We start from the raw sequence: 19,452 nt of genomic DNA, 5'->3' as shown, positions 1-19,452 counted from the left end.
TAAATATATTCAAGAAAGAGTTGGATATATTTCTTAAGGCTAAAGGGATCAAGGGATATGGGGAGAAGGCAGGGACAGGGTACTGAATTTGAATGATCAGCCATGATCTCATTGAATGGCGGAGCAGGCTCGAAGGGCCGAATGGCCTACTCCTGCTCCTATCTTCTATGTTTCGTAATATAGATGCACTGACCACTGAACTATTGAGCTAAGCTTGACCTTAAGGCAATGGTTTGTTTAGACAATTAACCTAATTAAAAGATTTAATTAGTTGATAACACGTTCTGCAGAAGGGACTACATATAGGCAGTAAAGCTCCTGTTATCCTCATAAGGAGAGAGGCCTTGAAGATAAGCACCTGCCTGAGAAAGAAATTAGGGGGAGTTGGACCAGTCTATGGAAAAAAGAACTTGTTAAAACTAAACTTACTAATTAAGAAGAAGCTCATCAAAATTCACCTTATATGAAATTATATTAGGTAATGCCGAAGGGTGTAGATTGCCACATAGAAGGGTTGGGAAAGAACAGGTATAAAATGTGGGTGTTGGACAGATACTTGAAGGGTCTGATCAACCAAGTACACCGAGCTGGGAACTGTAACATGTTTGAATTCCCCGGCTAAAATCACACAAGCGTTTTGTCGTAAGTGCTGGCTATTACGTGTATGTTTCTTGTGTGCTTAATACATTTGTAAATATCTAACATTTAATGCTATTATTTTGAGGAGGATATTTACAACTAAGAGCACCCAATCTCCAACAACCCAGTCTTGGAATTAGTGTTGCGTTTCCTGCCCGTTGGTCCCAGCCACTGCCCACTCGCAGGTCCGCACTGGGCACACCTTCCGCATTCCTGTAGTTTTATGTTGCACTAGTCTATATTGATGACCTCTGGCCTTGTTATCCTTAGATACAATTACGTAGAGTTTCCAGCACAGGAACAGGCCATTCGGCCCAACTGGTCCGTGCCGGTGTTTATGCTCCACACCAGCCTCCTCCCACCCCTCTTCATCTCACCCCATCAACGTAACCTTCTATTCCTTTCTCCCTTATGTCTTTATCTAGCTTCCCCTTAAATGCATCTATACTATTCGCCTCAACCACTCCCTGTGGTAGCGAGTTCCACATTCTCACCACACTCTCTGGGTAAAGAAGTTTCTCCTGAATTCCTTAATGGATTTATTAGTGACTATCTTATATTTATGGCCCATAGTTTTGGACCGCCCCACAAGTGTAAACATCATTGTACCAATTAATTTTGTACTTTTGTTCGCCATTATTTCATCCAATGTGAAACATTGAGCATTTATTGGCATTAAAATTCACCTACCTATATTTCTATAAATGATCAAAATCCCCCTGCAAGCCCTGGCTTGCATTTATATAGCACCTTTTACGACCTCATGACGTCCCAAAATGCTTTACAGCCAATGAAGTACTTTTGAAGTGTAGTCACTGTCGTAATGTGGGAAACACGACAGCCAATTGAGCACAGCAAGCTCCCACAAACAGCACTGTGATAATGACCGGATAATCTGTCTTTTTAGTGACTTTGATTGACGGATAAATATTGGCCCCAGGACACCAGGGATAACTCCCCTGCTCTTTTACGTCCACCTGAGAGAGCAGACGGGGCCTCGGTTTAACGTCTCATCCGAAAGACGGCACCTCCAACACTGCAGCACTCCCTCAGTATATAAATGGACTCTGATCCTGGATTTTTGTGCTCAAGTCTCTGGAACGGGGCTTGAACTCACGACCTTCTGACCCAGAGGCAATGACTCCTACTAATTACTGTGCAGAGCATGTACCGCTGGACTTCTAACCTTCGGTCCTATTCTTAAACAGATTTGGGGGGTCATTTTGACTTTGGTTTGATAGTGTAAATCGGGTGCTATCGGATTGGATGCCCGCTATACATCTCTCCTGATTTCCATTTCCATTGACGTGATTGGAAAGGGAGAGATGTATAATGGACGGCTGTATAATAGGACCAAATATCTCCAAATTTACAGACGACACAAAGCTGGGTGGGCGTGTGTGCTGTGAGGTGGATGCCGAGAAACTCCAGGATGATTTGGACAGGTTGGGTGATTGGGCAGAAGCATGGCAGATGCAATATAACGTGGATAAATGTGAGTTTATCCACTTTGGTGGCAAAAACAGGAAGGCAGATTATTACCTGAATGGCAATAGATTGGGAGAAGGGGAAGTGCAACGAGACCTGGGTGTCCTTGTGCACCAGTCGCTGAAGGTAAGCATGCAGGTGCAGCAGGCGGTTAAGAAGGCAAATGGTATGTTGGCCTTCATAGCGAGAGGATTCGAGTACAGGAACAAGGATGTCTTGCTGCAGTTGTACAGGGCCTTGGTGAGGCCACATCTTGAGTATTGTGTGCAGTTTTGGTCGCCTTATCTGAGGAAGGATGTTCTTGCCATGGAGGGAGTTCAGCTAAGATTCACCAGACTGATACCTGGGATGGCAGGAATGACGTATGAGGAGAGATTGGGTCGATTGGGCTTGTACTCGCTGGAGTTTAGAAGATTGAGAGGGGATCTCATTGAAACTTATAAAATTCTAACAGGACTAGACAGACTAGATGCAGGAAGGATGTTCCGATGGTCGGGGAGTCCAGAACCAGGGGTCACAGTCTAAGGATAAGGGGTAGGCCATTTAGGACAGAGATGAGGAGGAATTTCTTCACCCAGAGAGTGGTGAACCTGTGGAATTCTCTACCACAGAAGGCAGTTGAGGCCAATTCATTAAATATATTCAAGAAGGAGTTGGATATATTTCTTAAGGCTAAAGGGATCAAGGGATATGGGGAGAAGGCAGGGACAGGGTACTGAATTTGGATGATCAGCCATGATCGCATTGAATGGCGGAGCAGGCTCGAGGGGCCGAATGGCCTACTCCTGCTCCTATCTTCTATGTTTCTATTTATAACTGATCACCATCTTTAACGTCATTGAAGATGGTGATGAGTTAATTAGATAGAATGAAGCTGCCGCGAAACAAACCCAAAAGGAGGAATATTTTCACTCGGCTCCCTCGAGGAAACCAGTGAGGACGACGTGTACACACCAAAAAAAAAGCAGAGGTGCCATCTGTCCTTGCCCTCAGCCCATGTTCTAACCTAGCAGTTCTTCTTCCTCCTAGCCATCGACCTCTGTGCCACGGAAGACCATGGCTGTGAGCACATCTGCGTGAGCACCCCTGGCTCGTACCACTGCCGCTGTCGACCTGGGTACACCCTCAACCAGGACAAGAGGACCTGCTCCGGTCAGTATTCGCCGCTTCATTCATGGTTCATTCCGTTCTCACCCGCAATTGCTGCCTCGCGAGTTGGAAATTCCTCGGAGAGCCGGAGGCGTTAATATCATAGAGGTGGCACCGAGCTCACCGCCTATTAGTGCCAGCTGGCAAGAACCTCCCGCTGCCCACGTGCCAGCCTCCTCCTTGGGCGCGTACAGAGCTTAGCTCTCTAGTGGTCGTTGCATGTGAATTGGGCAGGTGGATCACCAGTGTTCATTGGCCATTACCAAGTTTCAGCGTTGCGTTTTGGAGCGGCCTTAAACTCAAGTCACGCGACCCCCCCACCCACCCCCCAACACCGCTCTCAGCATTTATAAGTTTTCAAATTCTTCAAAATTGTTCAAAGCAGTACAAAGCTGAATCCTTGCCTCACCTCTGTTAAAGATGGTATATTCCGATCCCTACGGGTGTGTGTACGCACTGTGTACACACCCGTAGGGACATCGGAAATGCCGGTTCCAAGTGTGCCAAGCGCATGCGCTGAAAACCGGTATTTCCGATCTGTGAAGAATTCTCTTGACAGATCCTCCGCCTGCCCTGGAGAAGGGCCCCTGCGGGGGGAGAGTTCCACTTCCTGCAGAACCTCCGCCCGCAGAAAACCCTTAGAAATCTTACGCCTGGTAAAAGCAGCGCAAGGCCTGCTTTTACCAGGATAAGAGTTGAAAAAAGTTTTAAATTTTTTTTTTACTCATTTATCATTTAAAAATACTTTTAAAAACGGTAAGTTTATTTTAGCCCCGTAAAAAACTTTAAATATTTTTTTCAAAAAATTAAATTTTTGTTTAAAATATTTAATTTATTGTAATTTCAACTCATTTTAAAAATGAGATTTAAAAAAAAAATTATTTAATGTTTTACGGTGTTTTTGGGGTGATCTCCATTCATATATTTGACGGGTCTGTCTGTCAAGTGTATGAAGGGAGATTCCCTTCTCCTATTGGCTCCCCATGGCCCACGTGATCCCAGGGACGCTTGCGAACCACCTGCGCCCCTGGGATACCTGGGCCCTGCGCATTTCGTCATGGAGAGGCCCAGGAGCGGAAGTGTCCGGACCTTGGGAGCCCTCAGGTAAGTCCGTAGATTTTTTTCCAGATCAGAGGCCTCCGCACGCGGGAAGCCTCCGATCGGAAAATACGGCCCGGTATCCACCTGAGAGAGCAGACGGGGGCCTCGGTTTAACGTCTCATCCGAGAGACGGCACCGCCGACAGTGCAGCACTCCCTCAGCACTGCACTGAAGTGTCAGCCTAGAATTTGTGCTCAAGTCTCTGGAGTGGGACTTGAATCCACAACCTCCTGACAAAGAGGCGACTGCACAACAACAACAAGCATTAATATAGCGCCTTTAAGGTAGTAAAACGTCCCAAGGTGCTTCAAACAAAATTTGACCCCGAGCCACATAAGGAGATATTAAGACAGGTGGCCAAAAGCTTGGTCAAAGAGGTTTTAAGGAGCATCTTAAAGGAGAGAGAGGTAGAGAGGCGGAGAGGTTTAGGGAGGGAATTCCAGAGCTCAAGGTCCAGGCAGCTGAAGGCACGGCCGCCACTGGTGGAGAGATGAAAACCAGGGATGCATAAGAGGCCAGAATTGGAGGAGTGCAGAGATCTCGGAAGGTTGTAGGGCTGGAGGAGGTTACAGAGATAGGGAGGGACGAGGGCCATGGAGGGATTTGAAAATAAAGATGGGACTTTTAAAATTGAGGCTTTGCCAGACCGGAACCCAATGTAGGTCAGCGAACACAGGGGTGATGGGCGAACGGGACTTGGTGCGAGTTAGGATACGAGCAACAGAGCTTTGGATGAGCTCAGGTTTACAGAGGGTACAAGGTGGGAGGCCGGACAGGAGTGCATTGGAATATCGAGTCTAGAGGGAGCAAAGGCATGGATGAGGGTTTCAGCAGCGGATGAGCTGAGGCAAGGGCAGAGACGGGCGATGTTACTGGACAGAATGAAATTGTTTCTTGTGTTGTAGTACAGCTAGACCAGTCACTGAAAGCAAACATGCAGGTGCAGCAAGCAGTTAGGAAGGCAAATGGTATGTTGGCCTTCATTGCAAGAGGATTTGAGTACAGGAGCAAGGATGTCTTACTACAGTTACACAGGGCCTTGGTGAGACCACACCTGGAGCACTGTGTGCAGTTTTGGTCTCCTTACCTAAGAAAGGATATACTTGCCATAGAGGGAGTGCAGCGAAGGTTCACCAGACTGATTCCTGGGATGGCAGGACTGTCGTATGAGGAGAGATTGGGTTGACTAGGCCTTTTTTTAACTGGAGTTTAGAAGAATGAGAGGGGATTTCATTGAAACGTATAAAATTCTGACAGGGCTAGACAGACTGGATACAGAGAGGATGTTTCCCCTGGCTGGGTGGTGTCTAGAACGAGGGGTCACAGTCTCAGAATATGGGGTAGGACATTTAGGACTGCGATGAGGAGAAATTTCTTCACTCAGAGGGTGGTGAACCTGTGGAATTCTCTGCCACAGAGGGCGGTGGAGGCCAGTTCATTAAATATATTCAAGAAAGAGTTGGATATATTTCTTAAGGCTAAAGGGATCAAGGGATATGGGGAGAAGGCAGGGACAGGGTACTGAATTTGAATGATCAGCCATGATCTCATTGAATGGCGGAGCAGGCTCGAAGGGCCGAATGGCCTACTCCTGCTCCTATCTTCTATGTTTCGTAATATAGATGCACTGACCACTGAACTATTGAGCTAAGCTTGACCTTAAGGCAATGGTTTGTTTAGACAATTAACCTAATTAAAAGATTTAATTAGTTGATAACACGTTCTGCAGAAGGGACTACATATAGGCAGTAAAGCTCCTGTTATCCTCATAAGGAGAGAGGCCTTGAAGATAAGCACCTGCCTGAGAAAGAAATTAGGGGGAGTTGGACCAGTCTATGGAAAAAAGAACTTGTTAAAACTAAACTTACTAATTAAGAAGAAGCTCATCAAAATTCACCTTATATGAAATTATATTAGGTAATGCCGAAGGGTGTAGATTGCCACATAGAAGGGTTGGGAAAGAACAGGTATAAAATGTGGGTGTTGGACAGATACTTGAAGGGTCTGATCAACCAAGTACACCGAGCTGGGAACTGTAACATGTTTGAATTCCCCGGCTAAAATCACACAAGCGTTTTGTCGTAAGTGCTGGCTATTACGTGTATGTTTCTTGTGTGCTTAATACATTTGTAAATATCTAACATTTAATGCTATTATTTTGAGGAGGATATTTACAACTAAGAGCACCCAATCTCCAACAACCCAGTCTTGGAATTAGTGTTGCGTTTCCTGCCCGTTGGTCCCAGCCACTGCCCACTCGCAGGTCCGCACTGGGCACACCTTCCGCATTCCTGTAGTTTTATGTTGCACTAGTCTATATTGATGACCTCTGGCCTTGTTATCCTTAGATACAATTACGTAGAGTTTCCAGCACAGGAACAGGCCATTCGGCCCAACTGGTCCGTGCCGGTGTTTATGCTCCACACCAGCCTCCTCCCACCCCTCTTCATCTCACCCCATCAACGTAACCTTCTATTCCTTTCTCCCTTATGTCTTTATCTAGCTTCCCCTTAAATGCATCTATACTATTCGCCTCAACCACTCCCTGTGGTAGCGAGTTCCACATTCTCACCACACTCTCTGGGTAAAGAAGTTTCTCCTGAATTCCTTAATGGATTTATTAGTGACTATCTTATATTTATGGCCCATAGTTTTGGACCGCCCCACAAGTGTAAACATCATTGTACCAATTAATTTTGTACTTTTGTTCGCCATTATTTCATCCAATGTGAAACATTGAGCATTTATTGGCATTAAAATTCACCTACCTATATTTCTATAAATGATCAAAATCCCCCTGCAAGCCCTGGCTTGCATTTATATAGCACCTTTTACGACCTCATGACGTCCCAAAATGCTTTACAGCCAATGAAGTACTTTTGAAGTGTAGTCACTGTCGTAATGTGGGAAACACGACAGCCAATTGAGCACAGCAAGCTCCCACAAACAGCACTGTGATAATGACCGGATAATCTGTCTTTTTAGTGACTTTGATTGACGGATAAATATTGGCCCCAGGACACCAGGGATAACTCCCCTGCTCTTTTACGTCCACCTGAGAGAGCAGACGGGGCCTCGGTTTAACGTCTCATCCGAAAGACGGCACCTCCAACACTGCAGCACTCCCTCAGTATATAAATGGACTCTGATCCTGGATTTTTGTGCTCAAGTCTCTGGAACGGGGCTTGAACTCACGACCTTCTGACCCAGAGGCAATGACTCCTACTAATTACTGTGCAGAGCATGTACCGCTGGACTTCTAACCTTCGGTCCTATTCTTAAACAGATTTGGGGGGTCATTTTGACTTTGGTTTGATAGTGTAAATCGGGTGCTATCGGATTGGATGCCCGCTATACATCTCTCCTGATTTCCATTTCCATTGACGTGATTGGAAAGGGAGAGATGTATAATGGACGGCTGTATAATAGGACCAAATATCTCCAAATTTACAGACGACACAAAGCTGGGTGGGCGTGTGTGCTGTGAGGTGGATGCCGAGAAACTCCAGGATGATTTGGACAGGTTGGGTGATTGGGCAGAAGCATGGCAGATGCAATATAACGTGGATAAATGTGAGTTTATCCACTTTGGTGGCAAAAACAGGAAGGCAGATTATTACCTGAATGGCAATAGATTGGGAGAAGGGGAAGTGCAACGAGACCTGGGTGTCCTTGTGCACCAGTCGCTGAAGGTAAGCATGCAGGTGCAGCAGGCGGTTAAGAAGGCAAATGGTATGTTGGCCTTCATAGCGAGAGGATTCGAGTACAGGAACAAGGATGTCTTGCTGCAGTTGTACAGGGCCTTGGTGAGGCCACATCTTGAGTATTGTGTGCAGTTTTGGTCGCCTTATCTGAGGAAGGATGTTCTTGCCATGGAGGGAGTTCAGCTAAGATTCACCAGACTGATACCTGGGATGGCAGGAATGACGTATGAGGAGAGATTGGGTCGATTGGGCTTGTACTCGCTGGAGTTTAGAAGATTGAGAGGGGATCTCATTGAAACTTATAAAATTCTAACAGGACTAGACAGACTAGATGCAGGAAGGATGTTCCGATGGTCGGGGAGTCCAGAACCAGGGGTCACAGTCTAAGGATAAGGGGTAGGCCATTTAGGACAGAGATGAGGAGGAATTTCTTCACCCAGAGAGTGGTGAACCTGTGGAATTCTCTACCACAGAAGGCAGTTGAGGCCAATTCATTAAATATATTCAAGAAGGAGTTGGATATATTTCTTAAGGCTAAAGGGATCAAGGGATATGGGGAGAAGGCAGGGACAGGGTACTGAATTTGGATGATCAGCCATGATCGCATTGAATGGCGGAGCAGGCTCGAGGGGCCGAATGGCCTACTCCTGCTCCTATCTTCTATGTTTCTATTTATAACTGATCACCATCTTTAACGTCATTGAAGATGGTGATGAGTTAATTAGATAGAATGAAGCTGCCGCGAAACAAACCCAAAATGAGGAATATTTTCACTCGGCTCCCTCGAGGAAACCAGTGAGGACGACGTGTACACACCAAAAAAAAAGCAGAGGTGCCATCTGTCCTTGCCCTCAGCCCATGTTCTAACCTAGCAGTTCTTCTTCCTCCTAGCCATCGACCTCTGTGCCACGGAAGACCATGGCTGTGAGCACATCTGCGTGAGCACCCCTGGCTCGTACCACTGCCGCTGTCGACCTGGGTACACCCTCAACCAGGACAAGAGGACCTGCTCCGGTCAGTATTCGCCGCTTCATTCATGGTTCATTCCGTTCTCACCCGCAATTGCTGCCTCGCGAGTTGGAAATTCCTCGGAGAGCCGGAGGCGTTAATATCATAGAGGTGGCACCGAGCTCACCGCCTATTAGTGCCAGCTGGCAAGAACCTCCCGCTGCCCACGTGCCAGCCTCCTCCTTGGGCGCGTACAGAGCTTAGCTCTCTAGTGGTCGTTGCATGTGAATTGGGCAGGTGGATCACCAGTGTTCATTGGCCATTACCAAGTTTCAGCGTTGCGTTTTGGAGCGGCCTTAAACTCAAGTCACGCGACCCCCCCACCCACCCCCCAACACCGCTCTCAGCATTTATAAGTTTTCAAATTCTTCAAAATTGTTCAAAGCAGTACAAAGCTGAATCCTTGCCTCACCTCTGTTAAAGATGGTATATTCCGATCCCTACGGGTGTGTGTACGCACTGTGTACACACCCGTAGGGACATCGGAAATGCCGGTTCCAAGTGTGCCAAGCGCATGCGCTGAAAACCGGTATTTCCGATCTGTGAAGAATTCTCTTGACAGATCCTCCGCCTGCCCTGGAGAAGGGCCCCTGCGGGGGGAGAGTTCCACTTCCTGCAGAACCTCCGCCCGCAGAAAACCCTTAGAAATCTTACGCCTGGTAAAAGCAGCGCAAGGCCTGCTTTTACCAGGATAAGAGTTGAAAAAAGTTTTAAATTTTTTTTTTACTCATTTATCATTTAAAAATACTTTTAAAAACGGTAAGTTTATTTTAGCCCCGTAAAAAACTTTAAATATTTTTTTCAAAAAATTAAATTTTTGTTTAAAATATTTAATTTATTGTAATTTCAACTCATTTTAAAAATGAGATTTAAAAAAAAAATTATTTAATGTTTTACGGTGTTTTTGGGGTGATCTCCATTCATATATTTGACGGGTCTGTCTGTCAAGTGTATGAAGGGAGATTCCCTTCTCCTATTGGCTCCCCATGGCCCACGTGATCCCAGGGACGCTTGCGAACCACCTGCGCCCCTGGGATACCTGGGCCCTGCGCATTTCGTCATGGAGAGGCCCAGGAGCGGAAGTGTCCGGACCTTGGGAGCCCTCAGGTAAGTCCGTAGATTTTTTTCCAGATCAGAGGCCTCCGCACGCGGGAAGCCTCCGATCGGAAAATACGGCCCGGTATCCACCTGAGAGAGCAGACGGGGGCCTCGGTTTAACGTCTCATCCGAGAGACGGCACCGCCGACAGTGCAGCACTCCCTCAGCACTGCACTGAAGTGTCAGCCTAGAATTTGTGCTCAAGTCTCTGGAGTGGGACTTGAATCCACAACCTCCTGACAAAGAGGCGACTGCACAACAACAACAAGCATTAATATAGCGCCTTTAAGGTAGTAAAACGTCCCAAGGTGCTTCAAACAAAATTTGACCCCGAGCCACATAAGGAGATATTAAGACAGGTGGCCAAAAGCTTGGTCAAAGAGGTTTTAAGGAGCATCTTAAAGGAGAGAGAGGTAGAGAGGCGGAGAGGTTTAGGGAGGGAATTCCAGAGCTCAAGGTCCAGGCAGCTGAAGGCACGGCCGCCACTGGTGGAGAGATGAAAACCAGGGATGCATAAGAGGCCAGAATTGGAGGAGTGCAGAGATCTCGGAAGGTTGTAGGGCTGGAGGAGGTTACAGAGATAGGGAGGGACGAGGGCCATGGAGGGATTTGAAAATAAAGATGGGACTTTTAAAATTGAGGCTTTGCCAGACCGGAACCCAATGTAGGTCAGCGAACACAGGGGTGATGGGCGAACGGGACTTGGTGCGAGTTAGGATACGAGCAACAGAGCTTTGGATGAGCTCAGGTTTACAGAGGGTACAAGGTGGGAGGCCGGACAGGAGTGCATTGGAATATCGAGTCTAGAGGGAGCAAAGGCATGGATGAGGGTTTCAGCAGCGGATGAGCTGAGGCAAGGGCAGAGACGGGCGATGTTACTGGACAGAATGAAATTGTTTCTTGTGTTGTAGTACAGCTAGACCAGTCACTGAAAGCAAACATGTGTTAAGTATGTGTATTGTATTGAACAATTAACACAAAGACTTAAACGTATAACTCAAACAGGCCTTTACTGGTTGGAGGTAGGGACTGCACATAGGTCTTTACTTCATGCCCACAGGCGGGAACTGAGGGGGATCAGTACCCACAGTACTATTTATACCCCTATGGCCAGGAGTGGTACTGCGTATCACTACGCCCAACAAGTAGTGCAGTCCTGTCCATAGGTTCAAAGTAGCACACATATTACATACACAACATTCCTCCCTTCCTAGCTTTACAGTCATCTCCCCATTTAACATAACGTAATAACATATATACATATATAACTTCAGGTTTACATAACAGAATAACATAGATACATAGATAACTTCATGTCAAAAACAGATCACAGATTCAGTCTCTGCGGAAAACAGTTCACAGATTCAATCTCTGTGGTGTAGTCGGTTCACGTTGCTAGAGTGACTCATTCAATAGTCCTTCCATGGATTTAACAGTTTGAACTTCCGAACTGAATTGGCTCCGTTCGGAGGGACCACGTGTGTGATCTGGTAGAGGTGATAATGGTTCAGATGGGTCATCTTCTGTTTTTACTTTTCCTTTTCTGCTTCTTGGAGACTCTCTGGGCTCCATTGTCAGCTGCCACAGCTGCCAGCTGCATGCGCAGTTCCTCCTTCTCTTCCTCCTGTTTCCGTCGTAGAGCCAGCTTCTCCCGATGTTCCGTAGACTTTTGGTGCTCCTCCATGATTTCTGCACTTTGGGAGTCGAAGTTACAAGCTGGGCAGGACAGGACATCGTAATATTCGGTGTCGTCCTGAGCTAGACCAGTGAGAGGGTCGTCTATTTCCTCCATACCTAGCTGGACGTTAGCCAGCTCTTGTTCCAAATCCAGACATCTTTCCTGAAGAGACTTCTTCATGTGTACCTCTGCATCCAGCTTTTTCTGGGCTTTCAGCAAGTCGTTTACTAGTGACCTCATTTGTGATTTTAATACTTCAACTTCCTTTGGAGATTGATTGATCGGACTATGCAATCCCTCTACCGGAGCAGCTGTTTCAGCGGTCTGTTGTTCTACGTTGACGTGAGTCAGCGTACTTTTGGCATCCAAGGGCTGCTCTGTTGCAGTCATCTCAGTCTGTGTTGCCACCTCAGCTCTTCCAATAACCTTTGAGAGCTCCGAACCCCTTTCGTTTGAATATTGAAGTTCATGTTCAAGTTTTTCCCATTTCAGAGTCCTGTCCTTCAGCATATGCAGGAGTTGGCTGACCGTTAACTCCTCTGACATCAGACGTTTTGTGTGCTCCTGCTCCATTTTCTCCATCAGCTGCTTCTGTTGTCTTTCCAGATTCTCCAACTCTATATCAAAGAACTCTTTCGTTGCATTCAACTCTTGCTCAAAACGGCGAAGCATTTGTTCTAATTGCTGTTGTAGTTTGAAATGGAGTTGAGTTCGAGCCCGGTGTCCCTCAGAAATGGGCACATCAGTAGACTTGCCAGACTCAGAATCCACAGTTAAACTATGTTGTTGTTGCTCAGTGGAATTCTGTGCTGAAACTTTGTCTTTTGCACCTGAGTTGGGCTTACCATCATCCGTTCCAGAGTCTGGGCCGACTATCTTCACCGAGTTCTCACTCGTTATTGTTTGTAGGAAATGCCAGTCCATATTCATTTTCCTAATCCACTCCCGTCCTAGTAGTGGAGGACCTCCTTCAGATATCACATATAAGTCCATTATTTGACTGTCTTCGCCCTTGTGGGCCACTGCAACCTCTATTTTCCCGATGGGGTACACTCTTTGCCCCGTGTATGTTTTCAATATAATCCCCGTATCCTGTAGGGGAATATGTTGGAATAACTTTCCGTAATCTTTCTTATTTATGACCGTCAATGCCGATCCAGTGTCCAATTCCAGTTTTACTTGGACTCCTTCTATCTGAAGAGTGACCCAAATTGTCTGGAGGTCTGCACCCTTACCAGCGTTGAGTACTCTTAAGCTAGCCAGTTCATTACAGCTTAAGCTAGCCAGTTCATTACTGCTAGCGTCTGAATCGGACTCCTGTTCGGTCACCTTGTGTACCTTTGCGTATTTTCCTTGCGGTGACTTCTTGTTGCTGGTCTTCTTCCCTGACCTGCATACTCTAGCTATATGTCCAAGCCTACCACAAGTTCTACATTCTTGGTTTTTAAACCAACACTGGTTCTGATCATGCGTTGTCTTTCCACAACGATAACATTTGCCAGAACTCACACCCAATTTGTGTGCACTGAGCTCCGGTGACCGTAGCTGCATTACTGCCGTGCCTCTCGCTGCGGCTTCGTGTGCTGCTGCCATAGTGACCGCCTTCTCAAGCGTCAGCTCATTCTCCTCGAGCAGTCGCTTTTGTGTATCCTGTTTAAATAAACCACACACAAATTTGTCTCGTAGTGCATCTGTCAATCCCGTTCCAAACTGGCAATATTTCGCTAATTTACGCAATTCCAGCAAATATTCAGCATTGCTTTCATGCTGTAGCTGCCTTCTGTCGTAAAATTTAAATCGTTCCGCTAGCATCAGCGGCGTGGGGTTTAGATGATCTTTCAGGACAGTAACAATCTCATCGAACGTCTTATCCGCCGGTTCATCTGGTGATAACAGGTGTTTCAATTGCCCGTACGTCTTCGCACCCATTAAATTTAATAATGTTAGAGCTTTATCTTGGTCACGAATTTTATTGGCCTTACAATAATTTTTTACTCTTTCAACATATATGGCCCAATCTTCGAGGTCACTATCAAAGGTGCTAATATTCCCGTGTTTAGGCATTGTAGATTTGCAATTTCTCAGATTTTATTTTCTTTACTTGTTATCAAAGATGGCGGCTTCCCGCTCTTGCCGTCGTCCTCCGCCCACAAAATGGCGGTTTTCCCGCGCTTGGCGGTCTTCACCCGTCCCCCGACGCCGTCTCCCTTCAGCCCTCGAGTGCGGCCCTTATCTTCGCCGCGATCGATAGCCCGCGCTGTGCACCGCGACTCTCGCACCTTGAGCTTCTGCAGCCGCCGCGCCTTTCAGTCCGAGTGCGGCTCTTATCTTTGGTCCCGATCGCTGGCCCGGCTGCGCCCCTCACTTCAAAGCGGCCCGGACCTTATCTGCCGATCGCTATCGCCCTACCTCTCTCTCTTCCCCAGTCCTGTCTTTACTCCGGTTCACAAGCTGATGGAGGCTTCAGGGTCCTAATGCCTGTGACTTCCAGTCGCTGGAAGCTGTCAGGATTTCTGCTGCCCTTCAGTTTTGAGTGGGGTGTTGAGGATTGAAACCTCTCTTCAACGTCCTGTCTTTGGACGAAGCCGCCTGGAATAACTGCCGCAGGGTAAGAGCCTGACTCGTCGCCAGTGTTAAGTATGTGTATTGTATTGAACAATTAACACAAAGACTTAAACGTATAACTCAAACAGGCCTTTACTGGTTGGAGGTAGGGACTGCACATAGGTCTTTACTTCATGCCCACAGGCGGGAACTGAGGGGGATCAGTACCCACAGTACTATTTATACCCCTATGGCCAGGAGTGGTACTGCGTATCACTACGCCCAACAAGTAGTGCAGTCCTGTCCATAGGTTCAAAGTAGCACACATATTACATACACAACAACATGCAGGTGCAGCAAGCAGTTAGGAAGGCAAATGGTATGTTGGCCTTCATTGCAAGAGGATTTGAGTACAGGAGCAAGGATGTCTTACTACAGTTACACAGGGCCTTGGTGAGACCACACCTGGAGCACTGTGTGCAGTTTTGGTCTCCTTACCTAAGAAAGGATATACTTGCCATAGAGGGAGTGCAGCGAAGGTTCACCAGACTGATTCCTGGGATGGCAGGACTGTCGTATGAGGAGAGATTGGGTTGACTAGGCCTTTTTTTAACTGGAGTTTAGAAGAATGAGAGGGGATTTCATTGAAACGTATAAAATTCTGACAGGGCTAGACAGACTGGATACAGAGAGGATGTTTCCCCTGGCTGGGTGGTGTCTAGAACGAGGGGTCACAGTCTCAGAATATGGGGTAGGACATTTAGGACTGCGATGAGGAGAAATTTCTTCACTCAGAGGGTGGTGAACCTGTGGAATTCTCTACCACAGAAGGCTGTGGAGGCCAAGTCACTGAATATATTTAAGAAGGAGATAGATAGATTTCTAGACACAAAAGGCATCAAGGGGTATGGGGAGAGAGCGGGAATATGGTGTTGAGATAGAGGATCAGCCATGATCATATTGAATGGCGGAGCAGGCTCGAAGGGCCGAATGGCCGACTCCTGCTCCTATTTTTTTTCTCTAGAAAGGGAGTCATTTTTCACTCAGCTCCTTCAGGGAAATCATTTAAGAAAAATCTACAACAGAAGCAGTGGTGGGTGAAACCCTTCCTAAAATAATCCAACAAGGTGCCGCATCACCTCCATGTTCCAATCTCAGCACTTTTTACTCAGGAATCCACAACAGGAAACCATTGCAGCCCATTGGATGGGCCCCAAAGTTCAAACAATAACACAAGCTGCTCTATCACTAAATAAACTTATTTATAATTTTGCTGGACATAAGGCACAAAGTCTGCCCCAACCCCAACCTCCACCCCGCCCCTTGCGTAGAAAGTATTTGACTCTATAAAAGAAAGACTTGCATTTATATAGCGCCTTTCATGACCTCAGGATGTCCCAAAGCACTTTACAACCAATCAGCTTCCTTCCACCTATATCTAACCCCATCACCATATCCTTCTATTCCTTTCTCCCTCATGTGTTTACCCAGCTTCCCCTTAAATACATCTATACTATTCACCTCAACCACTCCCTGTGGTAGCGAGTTCCACATTCTCACCGCTCTCTGGGTGAAGAAGTTTCTCCTGAATTCCCTATTGGATTTTTTTAAAAATTTGTTTATGGGACCTGGGCGTCGCTGGCAAGGCCAGCATTTATTGCTTGTCCCTAATTGCCCTTGAGAAGGTGGTGGTGAGCCGCCTTCTTGAACCGCTGCAGTCCGTGTGGTGAAGGTACTCCCACGGTGCTGTTAGGGAGGGGGTTCCAGGATTTTGCCCCAGCAACGATGATGGATCGGCAAAGTGTACTCACTGTTGTAATGTAGAAACACAGCAGCCAATGTGTGCATAGCAAGATCCCGCAAACAGCAATGAAATAAATAACCAGATCATCTGTTGATTGAGGGGCAAATATTGGCCAGGGCATCAGTGAGAACTCCCCTACTCGTCTTCGAAATACTGGCCGTGGGATCTTTAACATCCACCTAAGAGGGAAGATGGGGCCTCGGTTTTAACTTCTCATCCTAAAGACGGCGCCCCAGACAGTGCAGCACTCCCTCACTGGGAAGTGTCAGCCTAGAGTTTGTGCTCAAGTCTCTGGAGTGGGACTTGAACCCACAATTGTCTCGTATACTATACTGTTCTCTGAGCTTTCATCTGTGCCCCCTTTGTGATAATGTCGAATCAAATCATGCTCTTCCTCCCTAGCCATCAACATCTGTGCAAGGGGAGATCATGGCTGTGAACACATCTGTGTGAGCACCCCTGGGTCGTACCTGTGCCGCTGTCACCCTGGGTACACCCTCAACCAGGACAAGAAGACCTGCTCCAGTGAGTATTGGACTGTTCCTTTGTCTTTAATAGGTGTGATTTTTTTTTTTCGTCTACGACCATTTTTCACTTTTTGTTTATTCTAATTCATGAGCTAGAAAGGGAAGCTCAATATGGATCAGACTCTCTGTGGCCGCTGCTGATGTTGCCCGGCCAGGAGATCCATTGGCAGGGCTGGATTCTACCTTCTCCTCTAGAGACTCTTACTGTGACAAACTGTTTGATCTGTTACCCTTAGTGAGGAGCTGATGAAGCTGAACTCTCAACCCAGTGGGCATTAATGTGGCAGATCTGCTGGGGTGGCGTTGGTTTTGCCAATGGAGTCTTTAACCCCCTTAGCTCAGGAGTGAAGCATTCCCTATGCCTGCCATTTGTTTAGACCCCGTTATATTTCCTGTGGCCAGATGCCGGAAGGACTGTAGACTCCTCAATGACTTCAACAACAACAACTTGCATTTATATAGCACCCTTAACGCGGTGAAACGTCCTCAAGGCGCTGCACAGGAACGATTATCAGACAAAATTTCACACCGAGCCACAAAAGGAGATATTAGCTTGGTCAAAGAGGTAGGTTTTAAGGAGCGTCTTAAAGGAGGAGAGAGAGAGAGAGGCGGAGAGGTTTGCGGAGGGAATTCCTGAGTTTAGGGCCTTGAATTGCTGCCTAGGCCCTAATTCCAACATCAATTGTGCCCTGCCCAGTCGCCAGAAGCTCTGGGGTTGATTTTGAGTTTTGGGCGACAGACTAGGGGGGCAGCACACTGGCCAACCACACCTTCTGGCGATGACGAGTCTCTCCCTCCCCTCCCCAGTCCCTCCGTTCACCCCCTCCCCACCCCCCCCCCCGCACCTCGATTTTGAGGCCTGGGCCTCATTTGACTGCAGCAGGCGAGCTGCAGGGCGACAAACAGGCCTCAAGCTCAGGGGTGGGGCAGCCGCCAGCAAGCTAAGTCGCGGGGGGGCCGGGGGTTGGGGGGGGGGTCACAATCACGAAGGGTGGGGGCGGCAGCGGCACAGATTATTTTTGACAGTTACCTCTGGCAGGTCTCTTCGGTTCCACATTTGCTCACGGACCTGATGGGCCAGTTCCGACATAAAAGGGCAACCGGGGGTTCCTATTTACGCCACAGGAACCCCACCCCGATTTCCATATTAAAAGGAGTCTATCGCCCGAAGCAGGTGGGTGTTTTGGAGACCCCGTTCAAAAGTGAGCCTCCCGCATCGCCAGTATTAACGGGGCGGGAAGTCTACAGACCCCCATTTTGAAGGCTGTCGCTACCCCGTTAACACCAGGCGAGGGGAGTAAAAATAAACGACTCCTCTACTTGCTGTTGGAGAGACAGTTCCACAAGAGGAGAGAAATAGTGAGCGGTCCATTTAAACCCACATTTGAATACTGCCGGACAAGGAAATTCAAACCTGAATTCGGACAACCTACAGCACCATGAGGTGAAATCACTGCACTGTGAGGTTATCAGTTCACTTTCTCTTCCCCCAACACCTACTACAGGTCCAAAAGAACACAGCAGAGAAACACAGAAACATAGAAGATAGGAGCAGGAGTAGGCCATTCGGCCCCTCGAGCCTGTTCCGCCATTTAATGAGATCATAGCTGATCATCCAAATTCAGCACCCTGTCCCTGCCTTCTCCCCATACCCCTTGATCCCTTTAATGCAGGTTTCTCCCTAAAGCCGTTTGCTGTCAACCTGGATAAGTGTTCCTCCGCAGTAACTTCACTATCTAGCAACACCTTGCAAAGCCTTTGAGTGTTCTTTGACCCAGTTGATGCAATTTCTTTTTGTCAGACCAGTCGACATTGGTTCAGTAGAGCGGTCCCATTCCGACCCCACTCAGGAACAAGGAGCAGGCCATTCAGCCCCTCCAGTCTGTTGCCCGCACCCCCCCCCCCCTCCGCGGTTCAATGAGATCATGGCTGAAGGATGCAGGAAGGATGTTCCCGATGGCGGGGGAGTCCAGAACCAGGGGTCACAGTCTAAGGATAAGGGATAAGCCATTTAGGACAGAGATGAGGAGGAATTTCTTCACCCAGAGAGTGGTGAACCTGTGGAATTCTCTACCACACAGGGCAGTTGAAGCCAATTCATTAAATATATTCAAGAAGGAGTTGGATATATTTCTTAAGGCTAAAGGGATCAAGGGATATAGGGAGAAATCAGGGACAGGGTACTGAGTTTGGATGATCAGCCATGATCTCATTAAATGGCGGAGCAGGCTCGAGGGGCCGAATGGCCTACTCCTGCTCCTATCTTCTATGTTTCTATGATCTGTGACTTAACTCCGTGTCTTGGGTGCGTATTAGGCTGGTTGTAGCTAAAGTGCGTGGGATTTTTCTCTGCAGTGGTGAACTACTGTTCGTTTGGGAACCACAGCTGCCAGCATGACTGCGTGAACATCCTCAGTGGATACTACTGCACGTGCCAGGACGGATTTGAACTGCAAGATGATGGGAAAACGTGTAAAGGTAAACAGAAGCAAGAGTGTAAATCCGTAGCGCTGATGGTTGTGAAAGTCGTTTCCAAATCTCAGGTACCTCTCCTGCTTTATTTGGGTCTTTTTTGAATCTGCCTGCCTAATTCTGAGCTGTTCCAATCCATTGCCGATGGACTCTGTATATGGTGTGTAGTTGGAAGGAAGAAAAAAAAGAACCTTGCATTTATATAGTGGCTTTCATAACGTCCCAAAGCCCTTCACAGCC

General features: G+C 47.3%; 1 protein-coding gene across 1 annotated transcript in view; it reads left to right on the top strand.

Annotated features, from left to right (window-relative positions):
* The window catches only part of matn4 (matrilin 4), a 103,416-nt gene that overhangs the window by 66,493 nt on the left and 17,471 nt on the right, over window positions 1-19,452 (top strand). Inside the window, exons 6-9 of the mRNA XM_086005843.1 lie at window positions 3,157-3,279; window positions 8,973-9,095; window positions 16,616-16,738; window positions 19,096-19,218. Coding sequence (XP_085861969.1) covers window positions 3,157-3,279; window positions 8,973-9,095; window positions 16,616-16,738; window positions 19,096-19,218 — 492 coding nt within the window. The remainder of the gene's footprint in view (window positions 1-3,156; window positions 3,280-8,972; window positions 9,096-16,615; window positions 16,739-19,095; window positions 19,219-19,452) is intronic.

This window comes from Somniosus microcephalus, chromosome 13, assembly GCF_052327205.1.
Source record: "Somniosus microcephalus isolate GS21.2 chromosome 13, FLI_Smic_1.0, whole genome shotgun sequence".
In the NCBI taxonomy this organism is placed as follows: Eukaryota; Metazoa; Chordata; class Chondrichthyes; order Squaliformes; family Somniosidae; genus Somniosus; species Somniosus microcephalus.
The sequence above is the reverse complement of the archived record's forward strand: the minus strand, read 5'-3'. Positions and strand labels throughout refer to the sequence as shown.